The following is a 22,495-nucleotide window of genomic DNA, read 5'->3' on the forward strand; positions in this document are numbered from 1 at the left end:
TGGATCAATTAGTCACCAAGAGTTTATTGAGCCTAGTGCCTCCCGATGACTCGAACTGCTGGGATGGGGGGGGGGGGGAGGGGGCATTCCCAGCCTCTGCTCTCTGCTCTCCTATCCTCATATTTTTTGGGGAAAAGGGATCATTGGTTGAAATATTTCTGACCAGCGAACATGCCTCCCCCCAAAGTTCTTTTAAAAATTTGAGAAACAAGATGGAAAAGGCAAAAGATCAGTGTTTGACAGGCTTTTAGGAAGTAAAAACTGGGGAAAGAATTCATCCTTTAACAAAGGAACTTGAGGAATTGGATTGGGGTTAGGTAGGAAAAGGATTCAGGTACCACATATCATCTAGCCCACTGGATTTTGACTGAATAAAAGACATTTAAGAAAAGAAACTCTGGAGGAAAAAACCAGAAGGAAGCATCCATCCCAGTTCTAAGAGATCCTATTTTTCTGTATTAGACTTTTCTGGATAATAATCAATATATTAAAATAAAGAGCAAAATAATGGAGCGGGAAAAATAGAAGAGATGAAAAACTTGACATCTAAATTAGGAGGCATTTGTGCTCAGGGCCTCAAAGGATGGGGAGACTCTGGATAAAGGCAAGGCAGGTGGGTGAAGGAAGCCAGCTGAAAAAGCCTTTTCAAATTGAATAGCAGCATCTGGGTCATTCCCTCAGCCCAGTCTGCACTGGTGTTTTTTTTTTTTAACTCATACTTTCCATCTTAGTAAAAATAAGACAGAAGGGCAAGGATTAGGCAAACAGGGTTAAATGACTTATTCAGGGTCACACAGCTAGTAAGTATCTGAGTCCACATTTGAACCCAGGACCTCTCATCTCTAGACCTGGTGCCTTTTCCACTGAGCCACTTATCAGTCCCATAACAAGCATTTTTTTTGTGTGTGTCAGCCACTGCTCAACATGTGGGATGCAAAGAAAGGGAAAGAAAAAAAAGTTCCTGCCCTCAAGGAGCTCATAGTCTAACCAGGGAGACAATGTGAAACAAGCTATATGTACAGAGTGATTTGAAAACAGTGACCAGAAGGAAGGCACTGCAAAAACCAGGGAAAGGTTGACTGACTGGGGCTAGTACTAGGGAGAAACAAATCACACCTACAGTTTTTATCAGTGATGAATAAGGTCCTGTATTCAAGTTCTGCAGTACTTAGTGTGAATGAATGAATAAGGCATTTATTTATTAAGTGCTTGCTCTGACCCTGCAGATACAAATAGAAAAGGAAGACAGAGACTGAGCTTTCAAGGAGTCAGCATTCTTGTGGGGGAAGACAAGACCCAGAGAAAGTTTGAGCTGCAAGTCAAATGGAAAGGTCCTATGTAGCGCTATAGAAGTGAAGAGAAGGGCTGGATTGGTGTAAGCTAGACTAGGATCCCAAGATTATTAGAAGTCGGAGGGACCTCAGAGATCATCTGTTCTAGCTGTCTTCAGTTAGAGGAGGTAGCACCCAATGGTGGACAGTGCTCAGCCTTGGAGGCAGGGAGATGGGGGTTGGAACCCCGTCTCCAACACTGGGTGATTATTGGCTGTGCGTTGGAGGCATGCCATTAATTGCTCTCAGTTTCCTCATTCAGAAAATGGAGATGACAGTAGTACTCAGTGTGCATGGTTTTTATGAAAAAGTCAGACCTAGAGATGGGAAGTTCTGGGTGCAAATGTGGCCTCAGACACTTCCCAGCTGTGTGACTTTGGGCAAGTCACAGTCACTTAACCCCCATTGCCTAGCCCTTAGCACTCTTCTGCCTTGGAATTAATACACAGTATTGATTCTAAAATAGAAGGTGAGGGTTCAAAAATATATCCAAGGCTCTGTCTTCTTCTTGCCTAGCCAATTTGTCCTCATTCTCCAAGGGCCGGCTCAACTAGTGCCTTCTCCCCAGATCCTCCTCTAATGACTTTAGGACCCATGGACATCATCATGTGTCCTTCTATATTTTCCCAGACTTCTTATGTGTCTTTTTAGTCCAGACACTAGCCTGTTTTCTCTCCCTCTCCTGACTCCCCATTTTCACCAGCTGCCTTCTGTACCTGGATCTCTCTCCCTCCTCATCACCATCTCTTAGTGTCCCTGGTTTTCTTCAAGTGGCAGCTAAAAATCCCACCTTGTACAGAAAAACTTTCCCTGGTTCTCTTTAACCTCAGCACATTCCTTCTGACTATTGTTTCCAAGTCACCCCAGGTGTAGTTTGTTTTCGGGTTGACTCCCCCATTAGACTGTGGGCTCCTTGAAGGAAGGAACTTTTTTTTTCTTTCCCTTTCTTTGTATCCCCAGTGTGGAATGCTGGCTGGCACAGAGTGGGTGCTTAAAACATGTTTGTTGACCGACTGTCCGGGAAAATGAATGGGGGGGGGGCACGAATCACATCATCTTCATCCCATAAGAATGGGAGTTGGGCTGAGGGAGTGACCCAGCTGCTTGGGTTCAGTTGGGGAAGGATTTTTTCTTCCCTGAAAACCTTGATGAATTGCATCCCTCTCACTTAATGCGGGAAGTCTTTCTTGGACTCATAATGACCCCCAGTGGTAAAGCTTGAGAAGTTTTCAGAGTCTGGCAGTCTACACTTTGGAAAAACAAAACCAAAAATGTTAAAAAAGACAACCAAAGCCATTTGCAGTGGTTCTTTAAGAGTCCCTAAGTGGTGTGGTGGAGTAGAGGGTTGGATTCATACTAGGAAGACCTGAGTTCAAATCTTCTTTCAGACATCATCTGCCATTTGAGATTCATACCTTTGGGCTTCCTAACCATTCCCTTCCTCCCTTAAAATACATTTATTAGTAGGAAGCAATTCTGCTAACACCTTAGGGAGAAGTTGGTCCCTGGGGACCTGAAGGATAAGAATGGATGTAGAGAGAACTGGAGACACGGACGTTTCCTACTCTCTCCCATTTTGCTGAGGACCAGCCCAGTTAAAAGCATCCTAGCTTTCTTGCCTCAGAGTATTTGATCTCCAGCCTCGTAAATCTTAGGCTTTAGAGGTCCTCCTCACAGGGTTTCTTAGATGGAAAAAGAGCCACAGAACAAAGAAGGAGATGGCCACAGCTGAGCCAACAGGTCATGGGTAAGGCTGGAGCTAGACCCTGTTAGAAGGAAAAGTTAAGGAGGAAAGTGTGTGTTGGCAGAGGCATGGGACAGCAGAGTGAGGGATTCTGGAATTCTGCAAGGGAGAGTCAAGCTGTTGCTAAGAGACAGTTGGGCCTTGTGCTGGCTCTATCTCTCTGGTTTACCTGGAGGGGACTGGCTGCCTTCCCTTGTTGGCTGTTGTCTGTCTGGTTTTCTCCATCCTACCTGCTTCTCTGCAGAGCTTCCTGGTGAGATCCTGAACTGGCTGGGCCATCTGTCTATGACATTTGCTCTGGGATCCTTTTGGATCCAGGACCTCTTCCTGGGCCCTGTCCTGCCTACCTGCCAAACCCACTACCTCTAATATCACCAAAAGGGGGGGGTTGGCTAGTGAAGGTCTATTTATTTATTTATTCATTCATTCATTTACTTATTTCTCTATTTATTTATATGTTTTTAAACCCTTATCTTCTGTCTTGGAGTCAGTGCTGTATATTGGCTCCAAGGCAGACGAGTGGCAAGGGCTAGGCAATGGGGGTCAAGTGACTTGCCCAGGATCACACTGCTGGGAAGTGTCTGAGGCCAGATTTGAACCTAGGACCTCCCATCTCTAGGCCTGGCTCTCAATCCACTGAGCTACCCAGCTGCCCCCTAAAGGTCTATTTATATTAGGGTCTGGGTCTTTAGACAGCTGGGTAGTTCAAGAAGACTCCTGGTTGCAGGACATTAAGATCTGGCAGGGTTTTAGGTAGTTGACATTAGCTTAGATTTATGCAAGTCCCCTTTTCACCTTCCCTTGACTAATAAATCCATCATCTATTCTTGACTGTGTTTGTTACCTCAGGACAGGCTTTGCCTGGACTGGGCCTGTCAGCCCACAGCTGGCCTTCCCAAGTTATTCTTCTGATACTGACCCATAATTAAAACATCTAATAACCTCTAAACCACCCTGCATTACAACCTTTATCCTACTGACTCCCCCCAAACCTAATATCTTTTAATAATTAATTTAATTTCCCCCAATTACATATAAAAAGAGTTTCCCACATTTAAAAGAGAATTTTGAGTCTCAAATTCTCTCCTCACCCTTCTCTTCCCACCCCAGCTAAGCTGACAAGCAATATGATCTAGATTTTACATGTGCAATCCCAAACCTACCAGTTGACGAATGGTCAAAAATAGAAATCGACTCTTCACAAAGAAAGTTGTTGTTCAGTCATTTTTCAATTGTGTCTGACTCTGTGATCCCATTTGGGATTTTCTGGGCAAAGGTAGTGGAGTGGTTTGCCATTTCCTTTTCCAGTTCATTTGACAGATGACAAGGCTGAGATGAATAGGGTTAAATGACTCGTCCAGGGTCACAGAGCTAGTCAGTGTCCAAGGGCAGATTTGAACTCCAGAAGATGAGTCTTCCTGTCTCTACTTTGCTACCCAGCTGCCCTGTTATTATTATCACTCTCTGCTCTTCTGGTTGAGCTGGAATTCCAAGACTTCACTCCCAGGAGCATCTGGAAGCAGAGCAGACATTTGAAGGGATCAACCTTCCCCTGAGTGCTTTTGTGGTTGTGATTTGCAGATTTCTTGGTTTTCTTTGGCCCTCTCCTGGAAAGTGAGGCCCTGAAGGACCAGAACAAAGAGTGCATCATCACTGGGATTCTCCGAGACAAGCTGCAGTATAGGCATCGCCTCCGGTATATGGTGAGTCTGTGGGTCCAACCTGTCTTCTCTGTGGACAGCTCCCGAGGCACCAAGCCACCTGCCTTCCCTGGAGTCACAGTTCTGTGATTTCTAGCCCTCCTTCCATCTGCTCTGTCACCCTTAGCTGGCCATCCCTGGGTCTTCTAGCAATTACTATGCAGAGACGGTAAGAAAGAGCCACTCTGGTGGGCAATTTTTTTGTGCTCACACAGCCTGTGAGTGGCCTGAAGCTTTCCCACCTTCCTCCCTGCCCCTCTCACCATTCTGGAATTCTCCTCCCCCAGCCTCTGCGACAGTGAAATAAAGAGAGATTAACCAGGTAACAAAACCTGCTGCAAGGAAACAAAAGCTATAACAAAAAAGCTCTTTTATAGCTACTGCCGCAGCTGTTTCCTGGTGGTGTCTTCACACCTGCTGGTGTTTTCACACCTGGTGTTATTCCTGCTTGGAGTCCTCAGAGGAGGAGGAGGTGCTGGTGGATGTTCTGGTTGCTAGGCTATACTATCCCACTTCCTTTGGGTATTCACGTTGTAACTCAAAAAGGGACTTGTGGAAGCCTCAGAAATTGTGTTTTCTGCTTCTCTGGTTCCCAGGGAGAGAGCTGAGGACCCTAGAGATTGACCTGTTTGGGCATCTTTGGAGAATTAGACACAGATTTATTTGAAGGTGACTTTTTTTAGCTGCCTGGGGGATTGAGAGGTTGTGACTTGCCCAGGCTCCCACAGCTATTATGTATCAGAGGCAAGACTTCCACCAAGGTCTTCCTGACTCCAGAGCCAGCCTTCGATCCAGTATACCATGTTGCCTCTCATAGGATACACATGTAACTCCATGCTGTCACTCATGGGATGTATGGAGAGGGATAAGGATTCCACCGGTTATAGGGTACGGCAAATCTGCCAGTTTTCTACTCTCAAATCCCCTTGCCCTTTTGTTTAGTATCTTTCATGCTTCCACAAACCCAAACCTGGATAACTGTCATGTGCCTCCTCTGTTCCTACCTCTGGTTCCTAAAGGGAGTCTCACAAGAGTATTTATAAGGTCTACTAAAAATATGTTATCTGATGCTCTCACTAGAGCAAGGTGCCTACTTGATTCCCTAGCCCACTTCTTGCAAAACTTTTCTCTCTTCAAGTCATTCTTTAAGCTGAAGCTCTTGATACTTTATTAAGAAAACAGACCATTAGCAACAAGCTTTCTCTTTCCCCCTCTCTAGTAACTTCTTGACATCATCTCATATTCTCACCTTTACTCCATTGTCTCATGAAGAGAGGGCCCCTCTACTCACCCAAGATCAACCCTTCTACGTGTATTTGGTTATCCCATCTCCTCCCATGTTCTGGCAAATTACCTTTATGATTATTTCTTTTCTGTCTCTGTCTCTCATCTTAAGACTCTGCTGGAGATTAGATCTTGAGGCATCTACTAGGTTCTTCTCTGATGACTACAAACATGCTTCCATTTTAAGGAAACAAAAACCAAACCTTCACTAGATTCTACTATCCCCTCAATATATACTTTTTTATAACCCTTTCTCAGTGAGAATCCTAGAAAAAATTATCTACTAAGTTTATTGATTAGGTAGGATTGTCATTTTAATTATATTGGCTCTGCCCATCCATGAACAATTAACATTCCTTTGTTATTTAAATCTGACTTTATATAAAAAGGATTTTATAATTATGTTTATGTAGTTCCAGGACTTGTTTTGGCAACTGTACTCTTAGGTATTTTATTCTATATGTGGTTATTTTAAATGGCATATAGTATCTCTATCTCTTCTTGTAGAACTTTGTTAGTAATATGTAAAAATGCTGATGGTTTATATGTATTTTATATTCTGCTACTTTGCTAAAATTATTGATTCAGCTAAATTTTTAGTTGAACATCTAGGATTTTCCACATATACCATGATATCTTCTTTGTCCGTTCTGATTCCTTCAATTCTGTTTCTTCTTTCATCGTTATTGCTAGGATTTCCAAAGCAATATTAAATAATATTAGTGATAATGGGCATCCTTGTTTCACTCCTGATCTTCTTGGGAAGGTTTCTAGTTTATCTCTGTTACATGTAATACTTGCTCATGATTTTAGGTAAATGCTGCTTATCATTTTAAGAAAAAAATCCATTTATGCCTGTGCTTTTCAGTGCTTTAAATAGGAATGAATATGCCATTTTGTCAAAAGCTTTTTCTGTATCTCTTGATATAATATTATGATTTTTAGTTATTGATGTAATCAATTATGTTGATAGTTTTCCTTATATTAAACCATCCCTGTATTCCTGACATAAATCCTTGTTTGGTCACAATGTATAATCTCTATGATATATTGTTGTAGTCTTCTAGCTAGTGTTTTATTCCAGATTTTTGCATCCATATTTATTAAAGAAATTGGTCTATAATTTTCTTTCTGTTTTTGCTTTTGCTTAGATATCAGTACCATATTTGCCTCACAAAAGGAGTTCAGCAGAACTCTTTCTTAACCTATTTTCAATAATTTATTTAATATTGGAATTAGTTGATCTTTAAATATTTGGTAGAAGTCTTATAAGTACACTTATAAGTACATTTGGTCTTGATTTTTTTTTTAGGAAGTTAATTTATGGCCTGTTCAATTTTTTAATAGGTTTATTTAGATATTCCATTTCCTCCTCTGATAGTCTAAATAGTTTATATTTTTCTAAGTATTATTCCATTTCACTTACATTGTTGAATTTGTTGTTATATAATTAGGCAAGATAACTTCTAATAGTTGACTTGATTTTATCTCCATTGATGGTATAGTCACCCTTTTCATTTTTAATGCTAGTGATTTGGTTTTCTTCTCTCTCTCTCTCTCAAATCATATTAAATGTCCATTTAATTGACTTTTTCATAAAACCAACTTGTAATTTTATTTACTAGTTTATTGGTTTTCTTATATTTATTTTTATTAATCTCATCCTTAATTTTTAGGATTTCCAATTTGGTGTTTAGTTGGGGAGTTTTAATTTCTTCTTTTTCTGGTTTTTAAAACTTGCATTTCTAATTAATTGATATGTCTTTTCTCTATTTTATTGATATAAGCATTTAGAGATATAAAATTTCTTCTAATCACTGCTTTTGCTATATCCCAATGGTGTTGATATGTTATCTCATTATTATTCTCTTTAATAAAATTATTTATTGTTTCTATGACTTGTTCTTTCATCTACTCATTCTTTAAGGTTATTTAATCTCTAAATACTTTTAACTCTGTTTCCATGATCCCTTATTAAACTTAATTTTTATTACAGTATGATTTGGAAAGGATGCACTTAGTATTTCTGCTTTTCTGTATTTAATTGTAAAGTTTTTTGTGCTTTAACATTTGATCAATTTTTGTAAAATCATGTACTGTTGAGAAAAAAACATACTTCTTTCTATTTCTATTCAGTTCTCCAGGTAGCTATCATATTTACCTTATCTAAGATTCTGATAATCTCCTTGACTTCTTTCTTTCTTTTTGGGGTTAGATTTATCTAGATCTGAGAGGAGAGAGTTGAAGCCTCCCACAATTATTGTTTTGCTATCTTTCCACCTATATGTAATTTAGATTTTTCCTTTAAAAACCTAGATGCTAAAAACATTTGGTACACATAGGATTGGTATTGCTAATGCTTCATTATCTGTGGTATCTTTTAACATAATATAGTTTCCCTGTTTATCTCTTTTAATTAAATCTATTTTAACTTTGTCTGAAATCACGATTGCTACAGTGCTTTTAAAATTGGCTATAGCACAGTATATATTCTGCTCCAGCCCTTTATTTTTAGTCTCATTTTAAAATGTATTTCTTCTTTCTTTTATTTAATGTGTTTTTTATGAACAGCATTTTATTGGATTTTTTTGACCTGTTGTGCTATTCATTTCTATTTTATGGGTGAAATTATCCCATATACATTCAAAGTTATAATTACTAGTTGTGTATTGGCCTCTATTCTATTTTTACTGTCCCCCCCCATTTTTCACTTTATCTCTCTCTTCCTCTCCTTTAACCCAATCTTTTCTCAGAAGTCCAATTTTCTTTTGACCACTACCTCCCTAATCAATATCCTTTTAAAGGATCCCTTCCTTATCCCCTCCCCGTTACCTCCTTTTTTTTTAAACCCATACCTTCCGTCTTGGAGTCAATACTGTGTATTGGCTCCAAGGCAGAAAAGTGGTAAGAGCTAGGCAATGGAGGTCAAATGACTTGCCCAGGGTCACACAGCTAGGAAGTATCTGAGGCCAGATTTGAACCTAGGACCTCCCATCTCTAGGCCTGGCTCTCAATCCACTGAGCTACCCACCTGCTTCCCCCCCACCCCCAGTTCTTATTCTATCCACCCTTTTAAGAGTCTCTCCCTTATCCCCTCACCTTCCTCTCCTATTTTAAAAATATGAACTCTTCTAAGAATCCATCCTTTATCTCATCCCCTTGCCCTCTTTTTTCTTAATATATACACCCTTCTAGAGCCCCTCTCTTATTCTAACCCCTTACCCTCTGATTTTTCTGCAAGTTAAGAAGACTTATACCAATTTAGATATATGGGTTGTTCCCTCTTTAAACCATTTTTAAATGATAATAGGTTTCTAGCACTACTAGCCTTTCACTCCCTCACTATGACAGTTCTTCCATTCACACCTCTTTTGTATGAGATAATTGTTCAATTTTACTTCTTCTTACCCCATTTTTTTTGGAGGCAAGCTCTTTCTATTATATTTAACTTGATCTCAAGCCTTCTAACTATATCATTTTCAGGGTTACAAATAATATTTTCACATATAAGAAAGAAGTAAACATTTTGACCTTACTGAATCTCTTATAAGTTGGCCTTTCATGTTTGCCTTCTTATGCTTCTTGTTGAAACAGTTTTTTTACTCAGTTTTTTTCCCTTAAGAATAGCTGAAAGTCTTTAGTTTTATTAAATGTCCACTTTCTCCCCTTGTATAATTATACTCAAATTTGCTGGGTCAGTTATTCTTGATTATAAACTCAACTCCTTTGCTCTTCAAAATATTGTTTCATGCTCTTTATTCTTTTAATGTTGTGGCTGATAAGTCTTGTGTTATCTTGATTATAGTTCCACAGAATTAATTTTTTTCTGTTTGTTTATAGTATTTCTCTTTAATCTGGGAGCTACAGAACTTCAGTAATAATGTTTCTCTGAGTTTTCATCTAGGAGTCTCTTTTAGGGGGTGATGAATGGAGTCTTTCAATTTCTATTTCATTCTCTGGTCCTAAAACTTCTGGGCAATTTTTCTTAATTTCTTGAAGTATAGTGGCTACAGTCTTTTTTTTTATCATAACTTTCCAGTAGTCTGACAATTCTTATATAGTTATCTCTCCCTGATCTGTTTTCCAGGTCATTTGTTTTTGTAATAAAATGTTTCATATTTTCTTTTATTTTTTCATAATTTTAATTTTGTTTTATTATTTCTTGTTGTCCTAAGAAGTCATTAGCTTCCCCTTGCACAGTTCTAAATTTCAATGAGTTATTTTCTTCAGTGAGTTTTTGAATCTTGTCCAATTGTTTGTATTTTTATTTTTTTTAATCTTTCATTTTTCTAACTTTTCTTCAACCTATTTCATTTGTTTTTTTAAACCCTCCCCTTCTATCTGAGAATCAATACTGTGTATTGGTAATAAGGCAGAAGAGCAGTAAGGGCTACACAATGGAGGTTAACTGACTTTCCCCAATCAAACAGTTAGGAAAGAACCCGAGTTCATATTTGAACCCAAGACCTCCTATCTCTAGGACTGGTTCTCAGTGCACTGAGCCACCTAGCTGCCACCTTTCATTTAGTTTTAAAAGTCTTTTTAAAGTTTCTTCCAAAAACTTTTTGGACTTGTGATCATTTTGTGCTTTTCTTTGATGTTTTAACTTCCCTGTCTTCTGAATTAGAACCCTGGTCTTCTCTATCCTCATAGTAGCTATCTATGGTTGGGTTCTTTATCTTTTCTTTACTCATTAAAAAAAGTTAGCAGCCAATAGGCTTAATTGTTAGCTTTATGCTAGAGTTTGGCTCTGCTCCCTGGGTTTGGTGCATGATATGTCTCAGATTTTTATGCTGTTATTTCCTGAGCCTTATCTGGGGGTCTTTGATCTCTTGGTTCTTTCAATTTCTATAATTTAGGGCCAGATATTACCCCCTCCCCCAGCTTAAACTACAGTCTGTGAGTGACCTCAGATGCTTCTATCTACCCCTGAGCCCCAATCAAAGCTCCTGGTAGTAGTGCCACCACAAGCAAATACTTTTACTCCCAGCAGTTCTTAGGTGGATGCAAACATTAGCTTGGCTCTCTGTCCTAGACAACTAGGGACTCAGCTCTCCTGGGAATGACCACTGCCAAAAGGGTCCTCACTTCTAAGCAACCATACTCACTTGGATTTGTTCATTCCTCACTCCTCTCTAGAAGACACAGGTTCAGATGGTTGTGGTATGTGGTCAGTATACTTAGAGACCTGTGCAACCCTCTCACAGAGAGTGAGTAGAAATCTCCTAAACTGCCTATATAGCTGTTCCCAACGCTTGTTGTTCATTAATTCTGTGGTATTTGCCCTGACTTATTTGAACTTCAGTCAGGTGAGACCACCACCCTAGAAGGTTAGAGCCTTCCTCCCAAGTCCTGGCCTGGGGTTTCTGTTTCACCCCCAATGCTTAACTATTTCTGCCACATTAAAGTTGACACTAAGTTCTATCTTTGATTATTTTGGGGGAAATTTGGACAGCAATATAATTTTGTGCCCTATTCTACCATCCTCTCATAATCCACAAACTATTATCTTTTGTTTGCTTCTTGAGAGTAAGAACTGTTTATTTTTCCGTCCTTCCACTTGCCCAGGCTCTGAGTCAGGGAAACCTGGGTTCATTCCTGCCTTTAACACATACTGACTCTGTGACCTTAGCCTAGTCATATAGGATCCATAATGATATGATGCTTTTGTATAAAGGAATATTAATATAAAAACAAACTTTGAAAGACTTGGGTACTCTGATCAATGTCAAGGACCATCCATGTCTCCAAAGCTTCTAGGACAAAATGTGCTATGAATCTCTTGACAGAGGTGTTAGTCAGGGTGCATGAGTCATTCGTTGTGGGGCATGGCTGATGCCTGTATTTATTATGGATTCACTATATCTATTTGTTATGAATGATTTGTTTTTCTGTTTTCTTTTTTTCCCCCACCAGAGCAGGGGGTTAAAGAGAAAATAAATTTTTGTAAATTGTAGCAAATTAACTAAATTTAAAAAAATTATATGAACTGCAGAGAAGTTGCCATTTTGTATCTGTAGAGGCTAAAATTTCTTATGTACACCAAGGAAATGATCAGCTTTTTATTAAAAAAATCCCAACCCTCTGGCTCTTTGCATAGTGCTCTGCACATAGTAGGTGTTTAAATGCCTCTTACCTTGTGTTTCCTCCTTCTCTCTGCAGAAACACTATTTCCCCATTGATTACAGGATCCGTGTGCCCTACGAGGGAGTGCTCAGACTGGCCAACATCACCAGGCTGGTAAGAATAAGCCCATTCACATTTCAGGAAAGAGTGTTGGGTGTCACTTGACTTTCATCACTTTGGTATTCTCCTTCTTTAGAACTTCAGATTCTATAATCAGACTACATTGATGGAAAGGCAGGGCTTCATTTCCCCCAACCAATTAGGGCAAGATTGTAAATTTCTAGAGTGCATAGACCTATGTTGATGAACCTCTGGCATGTGTGCCAAAGAGGGCATGTGTATCAGAGAGGACACATGCACTGTTTCCTGTCAGAGTTTGTTACTAGAAAGGTAGAGGGTATGGGGCTGAGCTGTTCCCCTCACCCTCTCCATGCATCTGAGGACGTTTTTGCACTTCATCTGCCCAATTGCCTAGCAGCCCAGTGGGAGTGCTTCCTACCTCACCTGTCTGGAATAAGGCAGGGGTGGGGGGGCACTCAATCTCTAGGGGTTGGGACAAGGTATGATATATGGTCTCTAAAAGGTTCACCATGAATGGCATAGACTATGCCATTTTTTCCATCTTTGGATCTTCCATGCCTGGCATAATTCCCTGCTGATAATAGGTGCTTAATTAAGGTTTTTAGATATAATCCACCACCACTCAAAGTCTGACTGTTTCATTTGAGATTCTCTTTGAGACTTTGAGGCAGGATAAGGAAAATCTCAGTGAGACTCAGGGGAGATGTCATTTTTCTATCAGACCTGATTCCCCAGAAATCTATATTAATCAAGTTACTGGCCTTACTTTACCCACAGTAGTCCAAAGATCTCCTTCTTAAAATACACATTTATCTAGAACTTTCAGGCTTGTTCCTCATTAAAATAACTCTTTTAGTCAAGTCAACAAACATTTATAAAGTGTCTATTATATGCCTGGCATTGTGTTTAGCAGTGACTACAAAGAAAGGCAAAGGACAATCCCTGCCTTTGAGGGATTAACAGTCCAGTGGGGAAATAGCAGGAAACAGAGGCAGGATAGGCATGTTGGAATGTTATAGAAGGCAGAAAGGGAAGGTTATGATTTACACATTAAAGAACAGATAGCAAAAGGTAAAGAAAGATATCTGGTAAAATAATCAACCAGCCAACAAACCACTGGGGTTATAGCTGGAATTTGCAAACTAACCATTGTCACTGAAGTGATAATTCATTGTCTCAACTTGGTTCCACTGGATGTCTAGGTAGGTTTGTAATCTGTTGCTCTTCAGTAAATGGCAGTAAGAAAGTTAAGCCAAAAATTATCTTATCACAATGCCTATCCTGTACCCGTGCAATTGAATTTTGAACCCATCTGTTAGAGTTTACATTTATCCCCATCACATTTCTACTACTTAGATTTGACTCATCTTTGGCAAGATCTTTTTGAATATGAATTTTGTCATTTATTGTTAGTTATACCTCTCAGCTTTGTGTGATGAACTAATTGAATAATTATATCTTTTTCTTCAGCCATCGTGTTGAATAATATAGGGACAAGGATAGATTAATGGAACCCTCTGTTAAAGACTAGCCTCTCATTTGACATTGCCCCATTAACCACTGCTCTGGGCATCTAGTGAGTGATATATCTAGTTCTGAATTCATCAAACTGTGAGCCAGCCTACATCTTGTCCACGCAGATATCAGGAGAGTTTCTGTAATGTTCCTTGCTGCAGTCTCAGTGTCTTTATGTAAATTCCTGTAGCCCAATCATTTCCTTTTCACCCTGGCCCTATAATAGGAGCTCTTCCATGAATGATGGGCCCTAGGACTCATATGGAAAGTGAGTTCTAAGATATGCTTACGGGTCAGAGGCATCACACTATGACCAAATGTGGATTACTTCTAGTTAGGCTGAAACCCTGGAATGGAGGGAAGGTGAACTTTGTGTCTAGTAAAATGTAAATGTGCTTTTCTGTATTAAAGTAGAAATTGTGGAAGGTAGATGGGGAAGGGAACAATGGCAGAAATATTAAACATCCCTTAGTGCTGGACAGCTCTTTTAGGAGTGTCAGCTTTAAGTATGTTGGGATTTCTTCTGGTTTCTTTCTAATTCAGTTAGATAAATATTTAATTAACACCTTTCATGTTCAGGCATGAACTGCTTAGGGAGGATCAGTTTATGGAAGTCCCAGAAAATGGGCATGAGAAAGTTCTCTATGAATGGAAAGATATGACAGTGATCATTAGAATCTTGGGGGTCTGCTCCTCATACTCAGATCTGGGAGGGTTCAGGGTGGGGCTTTGCAGGCTTGTGTTCCCAGGATGGGTCATCCCCTTTAGTGAAGCAAGGAAGTGTTGGAGGTGGATGCAGTACTCATACTGGGCTAGAAATCGTGCTGAAAAGGAATAATAACCATGCTGCCTCCTAACATTTCTTCTGGGTTTAAAGGAAGTGCAATGGGTATGCTTTGTCATATACTAAGAAATGACCAACAATGGAAAACTCTCCCATTGTTCAAGCCTCCATTTCCATCCATTGCCTGACTTTTTCTCTTCATGTCAAACCTATAAATAAGAGCTGAGTGATTTATTAGCAGCATCAAACAGCACGTCCAGATCATATAGATATTAAAACCATTGGCATGGTTTGAACATGGCAGCCTGTGGGGATTTCTTTCTCTTGCTTCCACACCTTCTCCTTCTCCATGCTTTCTCCTCACCAGCTGGAGGGGGAATGAGAAGGAAACTGGAAAGGAAAGAAAAACTTTCCCCAACTCATGACTCTGGAGAAACCAAAAGGAGACAAGTTATCGGCTGGGTTTTGTTAGCTCTCATCAAATGGTGATCATTCTAGTCTGTTCACTTGTGAATCTGCTTTCCAGCTGCTTTTGTCTCCTCCCAGCCATGTAAAGAGATTTCCATTTACTTGCTTTACGATCCTTTGCTTCTGATCTGAGGGGGCTGCATGACCACTGACTCAATGCAACTCCAAGTAGTAGGCAAACATTTATTAAGTGCTTACAAAATGTCAGGCACTGTGCTAAGGCTGGGGATAGATAGAAAAGCAAAAATGATTCCTATCTTTAAGGAACAAACATTCTAATGGGGAGATCTCAGTACATACATACTATATGTAGGGAATATGAAGATAATCTGAAAGGGAAGACTTTATTTTTTATTGTTTTGAAATTTTTATTTAATTAGTCAATTTAGAACATTTTTCCTTGGTTACAAGAATCATATTCTTTCCCTCCTTCCCCTTCCCTCACCTCTTCCTGTAGCCGATGTACAATTCCACTGGGTATTACATGTGTCCTTGATCAAAACCTATTTCCATGTTGTTGATGTTTGCACTAGGATGATCATTTAGAGTTTACATTGAGGGGGAGACTTGAGCGTACCCAACAGAACTATCAGCTCAGGGAATCAGTTCTTCCTCCTCCTTTCTTTGGTTTCCCCAAAACCTTGGGCATGAGTTCCCTTCAAGCACACCAGAATGGAGAAGTAGGATCTCCTGTAGACTTGCAAACCCTCAAGCTGGCCAGTTCTCTCTGCCCAGTAAGTGAATCACCATGATTTATTTGGATAATGAAGGTCTCCACTCTCAATTATGATCATGTCACAAGTGGGATGCACATTCCTTGAGGGCAGGGACTATTTGGATTTTAGCATAGTGCTTGGCACCTAGCAGATGCTTTATGAATGCTTGGTGATTCATTGATTAGAAGGGCATGATCTAAACCCAGTTGTAGTCATGATGACAAAGATGACATTAATAACTCATGCTTCCTTAATACTGTGTTTCCCTTGGTTCATTGTAGCAACAGGCGGAGGTGAGTCAGCCCAATCTGAGGTACCTGTGGGCTGCACTGAACTGCAACACCATGGAGATCATCCAGAACGTTCTATTAGAAGATCACCCATCCCGGAATTATATTAAGGAAATACATGAACTTCTGATCTACGTCCAGGAAATTGCAAAGGTAAATCTCTCCCTACTAGTCTTTCTTCCTCTCTCTTTTGCTAAGTAGTTGAGGAAAAGGGGTTGGCATTGATGCTGGCTGACCTGGGCATTGGAAGCAATGAGTTGGGGCTGTGTGACAGGGAGGGAGGAGAAGGCAGCCACGTGTGTGGCATGGGCATTGGAGGTCCCTCTGTATGCAAGCAAATGGAGGAGGAGAGAGACAAACATTGGGAAGAATAATGGGGGTGGGGTGGGGAATGGGCCCCTTGGAATTCAAAGATGAACCACTGGTATATGTGAGGCAGTGGGAAGAAACTTGGATCAATAGCCAAAAAATCTAGCTCCATCACTAATCAGCCGTGTGACCTTCAAAAGTCCCTTTATCTTACTCAGCCTCAATTTCTTGAGCTGCAAAATAGGTTCAGGTGGGTCAAACTTTCCCTACCCATCTCATATTGCTATTGTGAAAATAGAATGCTGTACTATTTACGATAGTCACTTGAAAACTAGAGCTGTAAGGTATGCGTGCTGTTCTATTGTAGAATCTCTCCAGATCCCCATAACTCTTCACTCCCTTTCTCGATGCACGCACCTCTCAGGTGTCATCGTTCCTCCTGTCCTTTTTAGCTTGAATTTGAGATTGTATCATCTAGCCCAGTGCTGGTCACATAAGAGGTACTTAATAAAGGCTTGTTGACTTGACCATCACATGTCACCCCTCCTCTGGAGCCCCCTAGGAGATCCAGTGGCTATTTCTTCTGTGCCTCAGGATGTATCCTCTTGGGAACTTGAAAACCTGTAGCCAGAGCTTGCTGATTTTTTTTAAATCAGCATTTAGGCATGAGAGGGCTTTAGGACTGAGTCATAGAGTAGCTTGTTGTCTCAGGGCTTTGGTACAGCTCTTGTCTGCTATGTGGCACCAGAGTTCAATTTCCTGGCAAATGTTGCTGCTGGAATTTTTCTTCAGCTTAATATTTTGGGCACATAGGAGGAAAAGTAATGGAGCCAGCCAGGAGTATGGCACTAGAAGAAATTTTCCTTCAGGAAAGGTTTCCCTTTGCTTAATGAACATCTCAAAAATTAGGGTAGTCCCTTTCACTGCCTTCTTTGCATTCAATGTTCTGGCCTCTGGTTAGCTGAGCTTTGGGGTCTATAAAGCCAGTCAAGCCTAGGGGTTATCTTCTCCAACATCCCTGTTGGACCAGTTGGCCCCCCAGAGCTTCCAGACTTGGGGGAGCTGTTTCCTGTCAACTGATACAGGCTGAAATCCAGCACTTTAAAGTCCTTCAAATTCTTTCTGAGAGTGCCAGGGACTTGGAAATGGATCAGGTCACCCTGACAATAACCTGGTTCCATTCTGTTCCTTTGATGTTCTCCTGAGGAAGGATAGCACTCTCTTCCAGCTTTTGGTGGTTGCCATTTGTGCGCTAAGCATCTTTCAAAAATGTGCCTAGTGGTGGCTTGCCCATCAGAATGGGAAGCCAGTTTGAGAAAGGCCTCAGAAAAAGGAATCATGTCCATCTATCCTTGGCATCCTAGGAGGGCAGGTTGGCACAGAGGTTGTGGCAGCGGGTACTTGAATGGCCTGTCCTCTTGCCAAGGGGTGGGGAAATATTTTTCACAGCGTTACTTTCCATATCACTAGGGAGAGGGCTCTGCCTGGGACTCCTGGCTTATTAAGTCATTCTTCTCACTTTCTTAAGCACAGACACAAACTAGAGAACTAAGTTTTTTTTAACATTGTTAACACTTTTCAGCGACTTTTAACACCTCATTGGTAAAGAATTGCAATTAAGCAGAAGAAATCACCACATTGGCCATATCTGACAATTCCTAACACAGAATCTATCCCCCTTTTCCAACAGGAGGGAGCCTGCTTCATGGTCATACCTAGAAGTGTTGATGAGGTTGTGAGTTGCCCCTGGTTAGATCCAGCCAAGAGGGTCAGAGATGGGACTTGATGGCAAAAACTTTCTAATTCTGAGGCCACTCTCATTTCTTTCTTTTTTCTTCTAAAACCCTTACTTTCTGTTCTAATGACAAGTCTAGGACAGAAGGACAAGGGCTAGGCAAATGGTGTTAAGTGATTTGCCACCGAGTCCTTATCTGAACCCAGGTCCTCCTGACTCCAAGCCTGGCATTCTATCCACTGTGATATGTGGCTGCCCACCTTCCCCCCACCTCTCATTTCTAATGGTGCAATGGCATTCCATATGCCCCTGTATCTTAATACCTCAGTTTCTTTGTTTCAGTTCTTTGCTATCACAGAAAGTGCCCTTGTAAACATTTTAGTCCATGTAGGGCTTTCTTTTTGTTGTTGGCCTTCTTGGAGTAAATGGTTTGTAAGTGAGATTAGTCAAGTCAAAGGTTATGTTTAATTTTGTGACTTTTCTAGAAAAATTCCAGATTATTTTTCAACAGAATTGGATCAATTCATAGCTTTTCGTGCATTAGTACGAGGCACACCTGTCTTCTTAGAGTCCTTCCACCATTTCCATCTTTGTTGATCTGTTGGGTATGAGACTCTCAGAATTATTTTAATTTGCTTCTCTTTTTTCAAAAACACATCTTCTGTCTTAGAATTAATAGTGTGTATTGGTTCCAAGGCAGAAGAGCATTAAGGGCTAGGCACTGGGGGTTAAGTGACTTGCCCAGGGTCACACGGCTAGGAAGTGTCTGATGACAGATTTGAACCCAGGATTTCCTATCTCTGGGTCTGGCTCTCCATCCACTGAACCACTTGTGTGTATCTCTTAATATTAGTGATTGGGATCGAGCTTTCATATGGGTTGGTTATAGTTTGCATTTCTCATCTTGAAAACTTATTGTTTACATACTTTGACAATGTATTTATTGGAAAGTAGAGTTTATGCTTCCATATTGGTATCATTTCCTTATCTATCTTGGCCGTCAGACCTTTATCAGACATATTTGCCACTCCTCTTCCTCTAGATAGCTTGTTTGTTCTTGCTTAGGCTCCCTCTGCCCCACTTTGTGCTATATTCTATTCATCCTTCAAAACTCTGCTCACATTTCATCTTCTCTAGTCCATTGTGACCTCTTTCTTCTCTCAACTCCTAAAGCACTCAGAGAGGCTCATTGAGATTGCTTCAACTCTGATTGTTGCATATCTGTCCTGTCTTTGAATCCCCTTAAGGGCACATGCTAGATCTCATGCCTCTCTTGCATCTCTCACTTAAATTCTCCAAGCCTCAGTTTCCTCATATGTAAAATGATGGTGTTGAGCTCAGTGACCCTGGAGGTTCCTTCCAGCCAGGAAGCTGGAGATTCTCTTTTCACCCTCCCCCAATTGATCATGAGATTTAGAGCAAGAAGGGATCTTAATTAACAAAAAACCCACCCTTTCATTTTCTATATAAGTAAGCTGAGGCCCAGAAAGGGGCCAATATTACACAGCTCAATGAAATGCCTGGCATCAAACCCTTGTCTTATGGTAAACCCACTGCTTTTCCTTCCATGCCAGGAATTCTAAACTGCTTTTATTCTGGGTGATCTGATGAAACCAATGAACCCCCTCTTAGAATAATGCTATTAAATGCATAAAATAAAATATGTAGGATTACAAAGGAAACCAATGATATATATATATATGTATATATACATATACATATATATATATATATGTATTTTTTAACCCTTCTCTTCAATCTTGGATTCAATACTGGGTATTGGTTCCAAGGAAGAAGAGTGGTAAGGACTAGGCAATGGGGATTAAGTGACTTGCCCAGGGTCACACAGCTAGGAAGTATTTGAGACCATATTTGAACCCAGGAACTCCCATCTCTGGGCCTGGCTCTCAATCCACTGAGCTACCCAGATGCCCCCTGGAAACCAATGATATTGAAATAGTTATCAATGTATTTTTTTAAAAAAGTTAATGAGTAAGAACCCCTCTCTTCTCTTTCTCCTACCACCTCTGGCATCTGCTGAAACATTCCTACTAGTGAGGGGCTGCTCCCTCTCTCCTTGTTGACAGCCTCATTCCATGGTTAGAATTTTCTTTCCCCAAGGGTGGAACCAAGATGGCGGCTTAGTAGCAATGAAAGCTGTAACCACTCTGATAATCCTAGAATGCTCTTTCTCCTAATGAATTAAAGTCGATCTCCTGTTTTGCCGTGATTTTACTCTTTGGAGGTACATCTTTTTTATTTCTTTTTTTTCTCCTTTTATTTCTTCTTTTATTTCTCCCAGGAAGGTAATACAGCCTTAGTGACATTAAGTGAGGACCAATACCTAACAGGTGAGAGTGGCAGCTATCCCGCTCTGGTCCAACCACAGCCAATCATCAATAAACATTTAAATACCTATTGTGTGCCAGATGTCTGAAGTATTGAATTTCTTTCTACAAAAGACTTTGATAAGCAGGAAAGTGTACAAGGTGGGGCTATAAAGATGGAGGAAGACTTAAATTCATGCTTTATTAGAATTGGGCAGGATTTGTTCTGGAGAAGAGAAGGGTGGCCATGAGAGCTGTCTCCAAGAGAAGTCCTTTGAAGGGCTGCCATTTGGAAAAGGATTAGACTCCTTCTTGGCCCAGTGGAGCAGTACTAACAACAGTGGATGGAGGTTGTGAAAGATAATTTAGGCTGGATGGAAGGGGAAACTTGCTCCCCATCAGGACTGTAAGGATGATTTTAGGGTTGTGACCTAATCTAAATTAATTTTATAGTCACTAGGGGATATCCCAAATAAAATACCCAAGTCAGCTGGAAATTTATAGTGATTTTAATTAACATAGAGGAAAGAAATTAAGGAGAAGGGAGAGGGAAAAGGTGTAGGATTTCTCTAGACTTGGACTTCTTGGCTGTGGAGCAATAGACAGAACCCGGAACCTGGAAAGTATCAGCCTAAACTCCAGAGAGCTCAGCTAAGATGCTTGAACCTAAACTAGCTACTCAGCTTCTCCCAGTATAATATCAAGGAAAACTCACTGCTAAACCGGACAATAGCTGCCACCACACCAAGATGTCAAAATCCTCAGCTCGCTGCCAGCCAGAGCCATCTCTCTGGGGACAAAGAGCCAAGGGAGGAAGTGATGCCAAATATATTGATGGTTTTACGTCACTTTCCTGCATCTCATCTGTACCAATGGTAGCTTAAGCTTGACTTAAGACAGCCCAGGGGTCTGTCAGCTGTTTCTGATTTGTCATTTACTAGCACATGTCTATCAAAGGCCATCCTCCTAAATACTTAATCCTAGTAGGGGTGTAGACATTCCTGATTTTGTTAGACTAAGTAGGGTGGAGTAATCTAAAGTTCACAGAACTGTTCCAGAATGGAGTATTCTGCTTTGGAAGATGGTGGGTTGTCTATCACTTGAGACTATTATATGTAGCCATGCATGGATAACTACGTGTTGGGTGTATGGTGGAATCATGAATGGACATTTGGCTGCCCCTCCATGTCTCAGTTCTGCTTGCTATTGAGTAGGGGTCTGATGACATGGCCTCTCCGGTCTCTTGCTGCCCTCAGCTCCTGGGATTCTTCCTCAGGGACCCTTTCAGTGTTTGCAGGTCTTGTCTTTCAGAGACAGTCTGCAGACTTTACATCCCCTTCGCTCAAGGTGTCCAGAACGGATGTGTGGTTGGGACATCGCCCAGGACTACGGTGCTCCCATCTCACATAGCAATCTTGAAAGTTTCATGTGTTCCTTTTCTAGGACCTGCAGGTGCACCCACAGGTGGAGAAGATCTTGACTCTTGCAAACTCCGGCAGGGACCAGAAACTGGTGAGGCCAAAGGCCCTTCTGGACAACTGCTACAAAGTCATGGACCTGCTCTACTGCCTGTGCTGTAAGGATGGGGGGGGGGGACACCGGGATTCTGGAAGGGAGGAGGGTGATGGGCCTGGGTCAGCCAGACCTGCCATATTGCATGTGCCACATGCAGCCCCTGGACTGTGCTCCCTTGACAGAATCTGGGGTGGGGACGCTTAGAGGAGAGAGAAGGAGATGTTGAGGAAGGCCTTTCAGATCCTGCTCTATCATGATTGGTCGAAGGGAATGGGAGGGCTTGTTTCTGGGGAAGAGAAGGATGGCCATGAAATAAGCCCTTAGAAGGCCTGCCCTATGGAAAGGGCAAGTCTTGGCCCCAGAGAGGCCAAGTGTGTGGCACGACCATGCTGGGAGATCATTGCTGTCTTCTAAATTCTGAAGAGCTTTCATGTGAGGGTTAGACTTGGGCTCCTTGGCTGTGGAGCAATAGGTGGAAGCCAGAAGGGATGGACGATTCCATCTTGGTGTCTGCAGAAGCTTCTTAACGATGGGCGCCATTTGCAAGGCCAGTGGCCGCCTCCTTCCAGG

At 41.1% G+C, this 22,495-nt stretch overlaps 1 protein-coding gene across 6 annotated transcripts in view; it reads left to right on the top strand.

Annotated features, from left to right (window-relative positions):
* The window catches only part of IL34 (interleukin 34), a 65,028-nt gene that overhangs the window by 40,872 nt on the left and 1,661 nt on the right, over positions 1 to 22,495 (top strand). For all 6 annotated transcript variants that reach the window (XM_007477519.3, XM_007477521.3, XM_007477522.3 and 3 more), the window contains exons 3-6: positions 4,657 to 4,778; positions 12,222 to 12,299; positions 16,031 to 16,192; positions 21,854 to 21,986. In XM_007477519.3, the coding sequence (XP_007477581.1) occupies positions 4,657 to 4,778; positions 12,222 to 12,299; positions 16,031 to 16,192; positions 21,854 to 21,986 (495 nt within the window). The remainder of the gene's footprint in view (positions 1 to 4,656; positions 4,779 to 12,221; positions 12,300 to 16,030; positions 16,193 to 21,853; positions 21,987 to 22,495) is intronic.

This window comes from Monodelphis domestica, chromosome 1 (assembly GCF_027887165.1).
Source record: "Monodelphis domestica isolate mMonDom1 chromosome 1, mMonDom1.pri, whole genome shotgun sequence".
NCBI classification, from domain to species: Eukaryota; Metazoa; Chordata; class Mammalia; order Didelphimorphia; family Didelphidae; genus Monodelphis; species Monodelphis domestica.